The 13,674-nt window shown below is 45.1% G+C and overlaps 1 protein-coding gene across 1 annotated transcript in view; it reads left to right on the top strand.

Annotated features, from left to right (window-relative positions):
• CHST2 (carbohydrate (N-acetylglucosamine-6-O) sulfotransferase 2) overlaps positions 1-2,959 on the top strand; it is a 6,707-nt gene extending 3,748 nt beyond the window's left edge. Inside the window, exon 4 of the mRNA XM_010568427.1 lies at positions 8-2,959. Coding sequence (XP_010566729.1) covers positions 8-1,136 — 1,129 coding nt within the window. The 3' untranslated portion in view covers positions 1,137-2,959. The remainder of the gene's footprint in view (positions 1-7) is intronic.
• The last annotated feature ends 10,715 nt before the right edge of the window (positions 2,960-13,674 follow it).

Raw genomic sequence — 13,674 nt, forward strand, 5'->3', positions numbered from 1 at the left:
CCGGGAGCCGCGGTCCGGCGGGCGCCCGGCGGCAGCTGGTCTATGTCTTCACCACCTGGCGCTCGGGGTCGTCCTTCTTCGGGGAGCTCTTCAACCAGAACCCCGAGGTCTTCTTCCTCTACGAGCCGGTGTGGCACGTCTGGCAGAAGCTGTACCCTGGGGACGCCGTCTCGCTGCAAGGGGCGGCCCGCGACATGCTGAGCTCCCTGTACCGCTGCGACCTCTCCGTCTTCCAGCTCTACAGCACGGCGGGCGCTGGCAAGAACCTCACCACGCTGGGCATCTTCGGGGCGGCCACCAACAAGGTCATCTGCTCCTCGCCCCTCTGCCCGGCCTACCGCAAGGAGGTGGTGGGCATGGTGGATGACCGGGTGTGCAAGAAGTGTCCCCCGCAGCGCCTCAGCCGCTTCCAGGAGGAATGCCACAAGTATCGCACGCTGGTCATCAAGGGCGTCCGCGTCTTCGACCTGGCCGTCCTCGCCCCGCTCATGCGGGACCCGACCCTGGACCTCAAAGTCATCCACCTGGTGCGGGACCCCCGGGCCGTCGCCAGCTCCCGCATCAAGTCCCGGCACGGCCTTATCCGGGAGAGCCTGCAGGTGGTGAGGAGCCGGGACCCCCGCATCCACCGCATGCCCTTCCTTGATGCTGGCCACAAGCTGGGTGGAAAGAAGGAGGGGGGGGGCGGCTCGGACTACCATGCCCTGGGTGCCATGGAGGTCATCTGCAGCAGCATGGCCAAGACCCTGCAGACTGCTCTGCACCCCCCTGACTGGCTCCAGGGCAACTACATGGCTGTGCGCTACGAGGACCTGGTGGTCGAGCCCATCAAGACCCTGCGGCAGGTGTACGGCTTCGTCAACCTGGCGGTCAGCCCAGAGATGGAGAAGTTCGCCCTCAACATGACCAGTGGCCCCGGCTACTCCTCCAAGCCCTTCGTGGTGTCGGCCAGGAATGCCACCCAGGCGCTGAGCGCCTGGAGGACTGCGCTCAGCTACCAGCAGATCAAGCAGGTCGAGGAGTACTGCCACCAGCCCATGGCCCTGCTGGGCTACGAGAGGGTCGGCAGCCCCGAAGAGGTGAAGGACCTCAGCAGAACGTTGCTCAGGAAGCCGACCGCTCTTGGGGGCAGCTAAGCCCTGCCAGGGAGAGAGGAGCCGCTCCGGCTGGCTTGAGTGAGGGAGGGAGCTGGGAAAAGCAACCTGGTTTCCGATTTCCTCCCAAGACTGCTGAAGGGTAACATACAGTAATGTGATGATTTCTTTCTTTCTTTCTTTTTTTTTTTTTTCTCATCCCCCTCCCCGCCCCTGCCTTGCATTGGGTTAGATGCGATTAAAAAAATAAAATAAAGTGGAACTGCAAATATGTGTAAAGCCCCTTTCCCGTTCTCTAAAATGCCAGGCAGTGATTCTGTACCAAAATCTTGCTTATGGAGTTCTTGTGGGTTTGAAGATGGTAACAAAAACTCTTGCACAATTCCTAACACATCTTTATTTCCCTTGGTGCGGAGGGGATGCCCTTGGAAAGCATAACACTGAAAATCAGACTTTTGTATGAAAGCAAATGTTCAGACATGATAGTAATAAAAAAAACCCAATAAATGATATTCATTTTTATAATTACCTCAATTGTTTGGGAATTACAGCGTTGCGTATGTTCAGCTGGAGGGGATGCTTGCTTAAAATAGCAATGTGGACTTTTTAAAGGGTATGGGTGGAGGGCTGGAGTGCAACGTTTGACGTGTTCAAAGATGAGCTGCTCTTGCAGAAACAAGTACAGATCTCACAAATGTGGTGCAGGTTTTATGGCTATGTCAAACAGGTTTCTATTTAACTATTGTCTTTTTGTTGTATTTAAAAAGTCTTTCAAGTGCCACTGTATTAGTGTCCTGAGAGTTCTAAAACGTTTGCCATCATAGCAGTATTTATTTTTGTCTTGACATGTATGTCCAGGAGTCACTGTCAAATAGAAGCGGATCGGCAGCGTGACAAGAAGTGCAGGATTTAAAAAGACATGTATCATACTGGAAACATTAGCATGTGTGAAAACAAAAATAAAATTATATATATTATATATATTCTATAGTGCTAACAATACATAAGATATGTAACGTATTTCTTGAACGGTGATTGGTAACAGGCATAACAGGGAAGCATAGAAAATTGGATAAAATGATTTATTTTTCCCCTTTGTATAAATGTCTGAGGGTATATTTATGTACAAGGAGGGAGGAAACGTGCAGCTGTGTGTTCATAGCTATAATGGAGCTTTTACAGAGTAAACCTAGCGTTTGACTTCAGAGCGCTGGTTAGATACTCGTTTCTTGTGAATTGTCATTGCTCTACGGTGGAGCCAGATGGTGGTCTGGCTCTTTCTGGGAGCTTTGCCTGGAGACTCTGTCCCATCGTTAAAACTTGAGGAGAAAAAAAAATAAAAAAAGAGATTTTACCGCTTCTGCTTTTATAATTTCCTGAAAAAGTCCTGGTTTATTAAAGGTTAAGTGGTGTGTTGCATATGAGAAGTGCAGACACCTCAAGCAGTTTTTAATCTTGGCAGTGTTCTCTGATGCTCTTTGCAGGCTCATTTTGGAACTTGAGTTTTTAAACAAAAGTGGTTTTGCCAAACTTCTCTTTGGAGACTATAGACTTTTCTACAGGAAGTACATTTTACATTGCCTATTTGGGTGTTGTGCCTTCAGAAAATGTGAAGAGTATGAATAGGAAAAAGGAAATTGATTTGTGAAAATAAATTGATATAAACAGGATGCTGGTAAGTGTGTGTGTGGGTATGTGTGAAATTTTAGTGATGTGTAATATGTCTATTTGTTGTATTAGTACTTTAAGTTAAACAGGTGATAACCGGCTACTAAGCGATTTGAGTTTTTGATGAAATTTTGGCATTAGATGTTGAACTTTGAAAAGGAAACATTTAATAAACTAGTTAAAAGATTATTGCATAAGGTTGCCTATGCACTTGCTGGATGACTGCATTACACATGTCCATTCCCTCAGTTCATCTTCACCATCAGTGCAAATAACACAAATAATATCTATCAATGGGAGATTTTATAATTGGCCTATTAGGATGTATTCCCAAATTCCAGATAGCAGTGCTAAAAATGGGAGGGATAGTTAATTTGGTATTGAAAATACAGATTAAGGTCCTTCTGTTGTTGTGGAAGGAGGTGGTTTGTGTTATCGCTGTGCATATCCTGATGCGGTGCTGAGTGGATTTGGGACGTCTGGGTTTGGGCTGTACCCTGTGGGTTTTTTTCTTTTTTTTTTTTTCAGTCAGTGTGTCCTGAGGCAGTGCTTGCAAATCTGGTCTGCTTACAGAGCATGTTGCTTGCTTTCTAGCCATCCACTGCTTCATCAAGGACCTCTGCTACCCACCGCACAGCCCTGTCTGTCTGCCTCGTAACGGCTGCGCGTGGTGTATGCCAGCTCTGCTGTCGGCCGGGCGAGCGCCCGGGGAGCTGCAGAGCTTCTGCAGAGCGCTGTGCCGCCCGCGGGGAAGCGAGCTCAGCTTCCCCTCCGGGCTGGGACACTGGGCCATGATTTAGGCTCCCGCTGTCTCAAGTGTAAAACTTCGCTGCGGTTTCCAAATGGGGCTTTCTCATGACAGTGTGTTGAGAGCATAAGCTCTTTTGATTTTGGGGGCTGAAGCACGGTCGTTTATGTGTGCAAAATTCCGTGGTCTCTTCCGGGAAAGTTTTCTGGGTGACTAAAGTGAACAGGAATTAATTGCCTCTGGGAGTGTGAAATAGATGAGCCCAACAGACTTGGCTTCCAAAAACCTCCTTTGGATTCTAATTATATTAAAAAGGTCATCCTGTCGTTCTGAGAGAGCACTCACTGGTCTTCTAACAATGGTGCATTGCAAGCATCTGCTTCACTTCACTGATATGAACGGTGTGCCAGTAGAGTTACAGCATCTGAATCTGGTCCATAATTTGAGCTCCACCTACCACAATGCAGCAAGGAATTACCCAACATACTGTACAGTTGTACCTGGGCATGTTTTGGTGAACAGAAGAAGTAATGCAAAGCTCATTTTGTGAAAATAAAGGGCTGCAATTTTGTTCAGGTAAAGCTTCAGGAGAAGCGAATGGGACTCTGCTTGTGTAAAATGCAGGTGGGCTAAGCCCTATGTTTAATGCTGCTCCATTAATAAGTATGTGAACAACTGGCAGTTAAAAGAGGCCATTTTTAGTCCTTTTTTATATGCAGAAAAGAGGATTAGAGGAATAAAAAAAAGCCAAACATAGTTGAAAAAAAAAAGTTTTAAATGTGGAAAATTATAGAGAAAAATAGGGTATCAGAAAGATTATGAACACGGTTAGGAAAGACCTCTGCCTGTCGTGAGAAGGGACATCTAGCTGAGGTTGGAATACTTGAAGTAAGCACTCATACGCTTAAAAATAGTGCCTGGGTTTGCTTTCTGTCTGATTTAATAATTACAGTGTGCTTCTTCAACTGGAGCTAATGCCTGTATTAGTGAAGAATCAATAGCATACACAAGATACAGGGTGCACTAAGTTGCACTGAACTGGGAGGGAGACTGTTTTGAAGACTTGGCACGTCGTTTCAATGGAACAGGAAGGCCAGTGCACAACTACGTGGTGGTTTCTGCTGTGAACAAAACCAGAAAATTGTGCAACTTGTAAATGGTAATGATCACTCAGTGCATGAAAACACAGGAAAACCTTCTGTCTTCCACTGAATCAAAACACAAGACGTGTAAAAGTGTGCAAGTTGCTGCAGCTGACCTAAATGGTGATAATGAAAAAATGGTTAGATAAAGTATCTTTCAGTCTTTCTAACAAAAGGAGGAAGTTCTTCATTTTTCCGATCACTTTGTAATCTGTCAGGTGTTAAGCTCCATGCTCTGACTGGGAAGAGGAACATAACTGACTCAATTTAAAACCACAAACCTTGCTTTTCAGTTAAGATTTGAACTTGGATCTCTAGAGATGAAACACTGGTGGTTATAATCAATTCTGAAATGAGTGTTTTTCATCCTGTAGGCCATGAGAAGAGTGGGATTATTCTTTATTTCCCCCTTCTTTTCTAATTGCTGTGGTGTGTTTTCAGTGTCCTTGAAAGTGAAGGGTGTTTAACATGAGCTTTTGCACACTGCAAAGGGTGGTCTTACAGTCTGTGTTTCAGTTTTGCTCCTGTGCACCCCTTAAAGTGCAGGCATGGGTCTCTTTGGAGTGGTGAATTCCAATTGTGTTGAATCGTGTGGGGCTGCTTGATATGAACAAACTGAATGGTGGGCAAATGCTCCTTGTGTTACTTAATCAAATGGATCAAAAATGTTCTTATTCTAGTGCCATTTCAATTAAGGGTGTTGTACCTGGGTAAATATGACTCTGCTGGAATTATGCATATAAATAAGGCAAGCAGATTTACTTTGGAGCCTGTAAGTGAGCGTGAGACTGCTTGCCATTGATGTATCCAACTTTGATGGCCAGTGCTTTCTGCTAGTTACCCTGGCAGTCATTGGATGTGGTTTACATTTTGTATCAGAGCTCCTGAGCAAGATCTTATGAAAATGTGCACATGTTCTAAAATAAAAAAAAACATGGAATAACATTTCAGCAATATTCATTATGTTGCACACATTTAAAGTAAAAAATAAGTTTATGTGTTTTGTTTGGATTCACTGCTATCAAATCAGTTCTGTTAATTTGTTTAAATAAGAGCTCTTGGCTGTCATGACATCCATGATTCTTCACATAAGTTACCAATTCTGCAAAGACAATGCATAGACTCTGTACAATACAGACTGTTTTAACTTAGAATGTTGGAAAATTGCCTTGTATTTCTTTTTCTTTGGGGCTTGGGCTTCCCTGCATCATCAGATCGTGAAAGGATCACAAGAATGGGCCTGTGTTATTGAGTGTTTAGTGTTTGGATCAATGCAAACCCAACGAGAATCAGTGTGAAACATAAGGTGTCCTGTCTTCCCTTGATGCATGAAGAGCCAATGTTCCTCAGACACATCAATACCATGAAAGCTATGAAAAGAAATAAATCATAATATAAATGGCCTTGCAAATGGGAGAACTAGAATTAAAGAATCATCTGCTTCTGCAGTGAAACACAAAGCTGTAAAATGCATGTAAAAATATATGGCGTATTCCTTCGCAGAAGAAAATTCTGTATGTAAGGGACCCATTTACACCCACTGATGTGGGTGAGATCACTGGTGTCCACTTCAGTGTCTGATACAGGAATATGCTTGTTATGAACAGGGTGGTGAGAAGGGAATTGAGGTCGAGCAGTAGGTTACCATCTCTTTGTTCCTATCAGAGAAGTTGGTGAGTAGCCAGGACAGCCTGTGGGTCTTTCAGTATGAGGTACCACAAACTTGTGTCTGGATATAATGGCATTATTCTGATGGGGTTTGAATGAAAATAGGACTTTCCCGCTGAAAAACAAGATGAAAATCGGATTGGAGGAACTCCTCAAATGAAAAATTATTAACAAAGCAATCTGAGCAAGGAAGGCTGATAGAAGCTGCTGAGGAACCTGTTTCTAACAGCATTAGTGGAAGCTGAAGTTGCTAACTGGAAGGGGTCCTGCAGGTACAATTTTAAGGACTCTGAAGATGCTAGTAAGCTTTAAGTGGGATTTTCAAGAATACCTCCACATGTCATTTTCATTGGAATGGGACTATTATGTAGGAGTCAGTGGGGTCATATTTCAGGGTGCCTCCTAAAATCATGGTCTCATCAATTCATATTGGGAGGGCCCTCAGGAGGTTTCTGCTCCAACCTCCTGCTCAAAACAAGGCCAGCTTACGAGATAAAACTAGGTTCTCCAGGCCTTATCCTAGTGGGTCTTGGAAACCTTCAAGGACAAAGACTGCACAATCTCCCTCAGCAACCTGTTGCAGTGCTTGACGGTCCTTGTGGTAAATCATGATGCTTCAGCAAAACTGGCCCCAAATCACTGATTATGTTACATAAATTTCTTGTCCCTTAATTTTGTGGTCTGCCTAGGACTACTGATGTGGGTCATGTCCTCACTTCCCCTGCAATAGATGTTGGCTGCAGCTCACTGTTGCGAATGGTCAGCAACAAAATGGTTAATAAGTAGTGATCTCAGTGGAAAAATGTGAGTTCACAATTAGAATGCTGCATCCAGCAATATCCCTTGTTTTACCCAGGAGTGATAAAGAGGAGAGTAGAGGGAAGAGAAATTCACTTAGAAGAAAGGAAAGGAATACGAAGTGGTGTCTATCAGAATTTGCTTTTCTCTGCTATAAGAAGAAATAAATAATGTTAAGGAAAATGGAAAGAAACAGATGATACCATGCAGCAAGGTGAGGAGAGGATGAATAAAGGCATTTGCATGTTAAAAACAGAGAGGATAGAAACCTGAAGGATATAAGATAAAATGCACTGATGCTGTGTGCTGTAACTATTTGCAATTAATTGTGATATGCAGAAGGAATTCCTCACTACCAACACAGTCTTAGATTCACTGGTTTTGCTTATAATTTCAAGATGAATTTCAAACAGGAATAGTTTTTGTAATTATTTTGGTTACTTTTGGTGTTCCGATTTGTTTTGGGTATAGATAGAATAGCCAACCTTTTGTCTAAATACTCCTTTCTTCAGACCTCTATGCATAAATTCCTAACAAGTCCCCTACTCTGCTAAATTCTTGGCACCTTCTTATTTTCCATCTGCCAGATGGTTCCTTCTCCCACCAGTCAGGATTATCAGTAATTATCTGTTTCAAGCCATGTGTGTGTCTCATAACAGTTTATCATGGGAGACATAAAATGGAAAAGGGACATATTTAGTGTTTATGTAACTTCCACAATCACTTCTGGCAGCTTTCAGTATTGGCTTATTTGCCACTGGTGGTTCTTATGGATGCTTGCTATACCAGCCTGGGACCAGCCCTTCAGATCTTACATTATTTGATCCATTTACTAAAATCAGGCACCTTACACGCTCAGTAAGTAGGTGTTTTTAGGTGTACTAACTTAGTTGGTCGAGTGGTGACCTGTTTTGTTCTTCAGGACACCCTTATATCTGCTTGCCCTCTCTTCTCCCAAGTAACAAGCAATAGGACAAGAGGAAATGGTCTCAAGTTGCCCCAGGTGAGGTTTAGGTTGGATATTAGGAAAAATTTCTTCACCAAAATGGTTATCAAGCATTGGAACAGGCTGCCCAGGGAAGTGGTTGAGTCATCATCCCTGGAGGTATTTAAAAGACATGTAGATGTGGCACTTAGGGACATGGTTTAGTGGGACTTGGCAGTGTTAGGTTTATAGTTGGACTCGATGATCTTAAAGGTCTTTTCCAACCTCAAAGATTCTATGACATCAGACCCTGCCAATGCCATACTGGGGTGGTTGGAGACATCCAGGGTCTTTCAACCCATAAAGCAATGAAAAAGCTCTGATCGCCAGAGCAAAGCTTGGGGTTGAAGCACGCGTTACATACCTCCATGGCGTTAACGTGCTTTTCAGCTGCTTTGCTGGCTATAGCTCCAGTTCCAGCTCAAAGCATCAGAGCTGGCAGTGGTAAAAGATATCTGTTTCAAAGAGGTTTTGGTACAATGGTAAAGAGTAAGTGGTGGTAAACACTTATTTGTGCTTTTCTGCTCCACTATGGGAATGAGCACAAAGCAGCCAGTGCTTAACATCTGGTCCCTAATTGCACGTTCTTTCATGCTGAGCAGAGGTAAAAATATACAGTATAAAAGTGTAATGTTGTGGCTACTACCCAGAGGATACGTGCTGTGTTGTTTTAACCCAGGAGACGTCACCACAGGGCACCACTCACACACCCATGAGCCCTCTCCATTTTATTTTGCTTTAAATAGAAAATGTTGTATCTGATAGCACACCAGAGACGTAACCACTGACTTTTGAGAGGCAGTGTACTGCAGGTGCTAATTAGGAATGCTGACACCTAATGTAGAAAAGGGACACCTGAACATATTTGAGGGGATGTGCTGCTAAACCCTTTCACCTCCCAGACAGGTAACAGTTTCTTGGGAATACAGGATAAAAGCAGAAGTCTTCCCTGCCCTCCCGGGTTGCACGGGGCTGAGCTACCAATGCCCCTGTCCCCACCCCCTTTATTTCTATCTGTATTTGTACCTGTGTCGTGCCGGGTGCGGGCAGATGCCTGCCCAGCCCAGCCGTCTCTCAGGTGCCCGTTGTTTTGGGCCGGCCGTGTGCAATCAGCCTCACAGGCAGCAGCTGGCTGAGGCGGGGGCAGGCAGCGGTGGGTGCTGGGGCAAAGGAGGTCTCCTGAGGGCAGGCTTCAGGGACGATAAATGCAGGACAGGTGCCCTTCCTCCTAGTAGGAGGGGAGTGGTTCTGTGGGTTTGCCTGAGGTAACTCTGAGGGGAAGGACTGTTGCTAGGCCTTAGGTGTGTATGGCTGCTTTGTTGTATTCCCCAGAACTGCTTCATGTCTGCGGGAAGGAGGCTGGGCAAAAGTGCTTTTTGGTCTTGAGGCCTTGCTGTGCCCTGACTAATGGAGGGAGGTGGTGGGGCCACCGTGCTAGGACACTATGTAAAAGGTGCACTTCAGGATAAAGAGTCAGCAAAGCACATTGAAGAGCGTTGACTCGGACTGAGGATGCTCCTGAGTGCAGCGAAGTAAGAAACGAGAGTCAGGAGTGATGCAGGTGGCTGTGCGCCATGCAGGAGAGGCAGCTGGATGAGGAGCACCTCGTGAGGCACCTTGGGACTGATGAAGGTGAGCTGTTGCGGGGTGGCTGTGCTGTTGTGGTGGGGAGGATGAGCAGAGGGTGGGGGTGGCCGCAGTGCTGGGACACTGCTTTGGTGAGGTTTGTGGGTAAAGGTGGGGTGTGTTCAGGAGCGCCATCTGCTAAACTGTGCTGAGGAGATGAGCACCAGTGGTCTGCTTGTCCTGGTGGCAACAGGGCTCTGGGAACGTTGTTTCGGGCTGGTAATGGGAGGGACTGTAGCTTGAAGAAAACTCATCTGAGGTGGTGTTAAAGATGAGTTAATATGGCACAAACCCCATGCTTTAGTCATGTGAGCTCTGAAGGGGGGATGAGATGTGCGGGGAAGGGCTTTGCCCACTGGGAGTCCAGGGCAGTTGAATGGTGCTCGGTCAGGCTGTGGCTGTTGGTGATGCTGTGGGGGGGGAGCTGGCAGTCTGGTGGTGGGAGGCCGCTGGCAGGTGGCTGAGTGGTTGCTGCTGCTGGGGAGCCCCAAGTGTATTTTGGGGAACAGCTTGGAGCATGTGAAAGGCCCCTGTGATGGCTGTGGGCTGTTGACTGTGGCCGAATGGCAGGAGGATGTTTGTCTGGGGTGTCGCGGTGTGGGGTTCACACACTGTGGGCGCTCCACTGCTGTGCGAGCATTGGCTCCTGTCTGTGCCGTGGCACGCTGGCACACCGCTGCAGGCTCCATGGTACCGCCATGTCCTGCCTGGTACCATGACTATGCCCTCCTGCTGCCCTCTGGACACCTGAGTACTCCTGCTTATGCCCATCTCTTCAGGGATGTGCGACAGCTCAAGTAAATCTTCTACAGGTAAGGAGAGGTTTTGGAGTTGGTTGTTTCTCGCATGCGTATGTACTGACCGACAGAAAAATCTCTATGCGTTTCTTTGCTATTTTTAAGTCTTGTTGGGGCTCAATGTGGAGTCTTTTAGAGTATCTAGTGGCAGTCCTGTCCCATGCCTGGGGTAGCAGATGAATTGCAGAAAGTATCTGTGTCTCTTCATTCCTCTTCTCCCTGACGGCCATGTGCCCTGACCTCTCATACCTCTTGCACAGGTGAGCTCTCGTCTCCTCACTTCTGTCTCATTCAGAACCTGTAGGTGATCGGGCTCCCTGTTGCTTAATTAGTCATTTCATAGAGAAAAGCACTTGCCCAAATAACTCATTGAGTGGTAACCAGCTGTTTATCTTTGTCATTTCTATCTGAAAGAAGAATTATTTTGAGGTTTAACACTTCACAATTGCTGGCTTTCACTGTGGCAGAGCCCATAAACTATACTTAGAAGGATTCCTTTAATCATATCAAGAAATCAATGGACTCTTTCCTCGCTGCAGGCTTCACACCTTGGTACAGTGTCTAGTAATGGCTCCTCATTTTCTCTTATGAGTCTCTACATAGGAGAAGTGGAGAAAATGCATGTGTGTGGACTCATAGCTGAAGTCCTGTTGACTGCTCTGGCCACCATGAATGTGTGTCCCTGTAATCTGTAATTCCTGGCTGAAACAATAAATTAGGCTTAAATTGTTCTCACATGTAAACCTTGGATTTTCTTGGCTTAAGTGTACAGGCAACACAGGTAACAGCCTTCTGGGTAGCTGGTGAATTTATCCCTGTGGGAAGGTGAAAAGGAAAAAATGAAAAATCTAAACATAATTTTAGAGAAAGAGGAGCTAATTGCACAGACAGATGATGGATTTAAAATGGTTTGTGTTTAAAAAAAAAAATCCCTCAATTATAGAACAAAAGTACTAAATAAATAGTCAAGACAATTATCTTGAGTGTTCCCAGGAGCTCTTCTGCATTAGGTTACTGAACCTAAATCAAGATGCCCACTCTTCTTATTTCTTCTCTAACTCATTTGTGAAGGGCTCCTTAATGCTGTCATTGGAGGCTGTTACTGCCTGGGCCTGGGCATTCTGCTTTCCATCTTATGCAGGTGGGCTCAGAGAGAAATGGGGTATCCCGTGATATCCAGATGGTGAATAAGCTCCCTGTACCCATGCTGGCTATGAGAGAGTGCACCAGTGTCCTGTGGCACAAGGCTGTGCCGGGTGCTCTGGGAATCGATGAACAAGTGGGGCAGTGAGGAGATGATAACATGTCTGACAGAATAGACCATGCTATTGTCTAAAAAGTTATTTTGACATACGGTTATTCTGACATGAATGTTAAATACCTCATTATACAAAGCTATTACTGTTTCTAACTCAGCTCTCTGGTACTTCAGTGAAAGCAGTGTATGCTTTGCATCTATTGGACTGTAGTAGTGACAAAAATGCAGCACGCTGGCATCCTTAGGGGTGTGCAGAACACTTTATTTTCCAGGCCACTGGATACATCACTGATGCATTTCTACTTCCCTCCATTGTCCATGTACTTAGCCATAAAAATCTTGTTAACTCTTTTAGTGGTGGTGTGACCTGGGAGAAGCACCTCAGGGCTTGTGTGTGACATCTCTTCTTAACCTGAATGAAGCTTCTCTGCAGAGAGAGGTCGTGGTGAGGGTAGAAGAGCTCATGTTGCTCCTAGACAGCCCTGAGGGTTTGTGACAACCCCAGGTGGTGGCAGGTAGGACCTAGAGCAGCCATGAGCAGCCTGCAGGGCATCGTGCATGGTAGGGGGCCTGTGTCCAACAGCTCTTGATTTCTGTCCCACTGCCCTGAGAATGACCAAGGGTTTTGAGCCAACAGCTGTGAGACAGAAGCCTTAAAAATACAGTGAATCAGTTAAGAACATATTTTATAAGGTCTTTGGAAATGGTCCAGCTATGTTTCTAAGTGTATATACATTTGCATTCCAACTCTCTGGGCCTGGCCTATGTAATAAACATATACAGGGACAGGTGTGCTGTGGTAGAAGAGGTTGTTCAGTGGCTGGAGAGGCAGGAGGCAGTTAGGCACAGGGGGCAGTTTAGCTCATTGATTTTAACATACTCTTAATTTAAAATCTATACTTAGGAAAAAAATGTTATTGCGTTAAGATTAGAATATAGTCTTAACTCATGGACATTTAATTCTCACATAACCCCCTCTTAAGTAAAAAGAGTAACTGTAGTTAAGGTAATTTAGAAAGGAGGAAGCCTTTTCTATGCTGATGTAAGGCATTAGGGAACAAGTGGTGCATGGGCCGGCCACACAAAAGATGTGGTGTTTGAGGAATGGAAATGAAGATCACTTTCATCTATGTACATAATGGCAAGACCTTATCAGGCAGCAGAATCAAAATAAATTTCTGAAGGCTGGGACTCAGAGCTGAGGTATGGGTAGGACTGAGTTTGGATTTACAACAGAGGCTAGGTAAAGAGGTGGCAAATATGCTTTTTTGTATAGATGTTCCTTCTTGTTTTAATGAAGCATATTGCATAGTAACAACATTTCCTCTCTCCTGTTAAGCTGAGCAGTCTTTGAAGTATATACTCGCCCTCCCTACAGTGGAATTGAAATCCCTAATAATTGCTTTCAGATGTATTTGAATTCTAATGTAGCCTTGCCTTCCTTCTTGGGTTTGGCTTTCTTCAGAGTTATTGGCACTTCATCTTGCCCTAGATACCCCTGTAAGTTGCATGCTTTGCTCTGCAGCTTAGTATAGAGCAGTATGTGCCCCAGTGCTTGCACCAGTCTGGAACTGTGCCATATCCTAGCAACATCTCTGGTGGGCAATTGTTTCACAGTCTCTCATGTAGAGTTTCACTGCAATCTGTGCTCATGCAGTGAGGGTAGTGTTTATAAATTTCCCCATAATGGAGCTTTTGGGTCAGAGGAACACTTATGGTCCTAGCATAAATGCAGTATGAGGTCATGCACTGAAACTAAGCTGCTTTACATGAAAGTAAGGAGAGATTTTTGCCCTGTATTTCCAGCAATATTTTAATTATTTTTCTCTTTATAAAAGCAGTTGGTTTCCTGCATGCTCTTATTATGTCTAAGGCATTGAGGCAATTGGT

This window comes from Haliaeetus leucocephalus, unplaced genomic scaffold (assembly GCF_000737465.1).
Source record: "Haliaeetus leucocephalus isolate CR32 unplaced genomic scaffold, Haliaeetus_leucocephalus-4.0 Scaffold240, whole genome shotgun sequence".
Lineage (NCBI taxonomy): Eukaryota > Metazoa > Chordata > Aves > Accipitriformes > Accipitridae > Haliaeetus > Haliaeetus leucocephalus.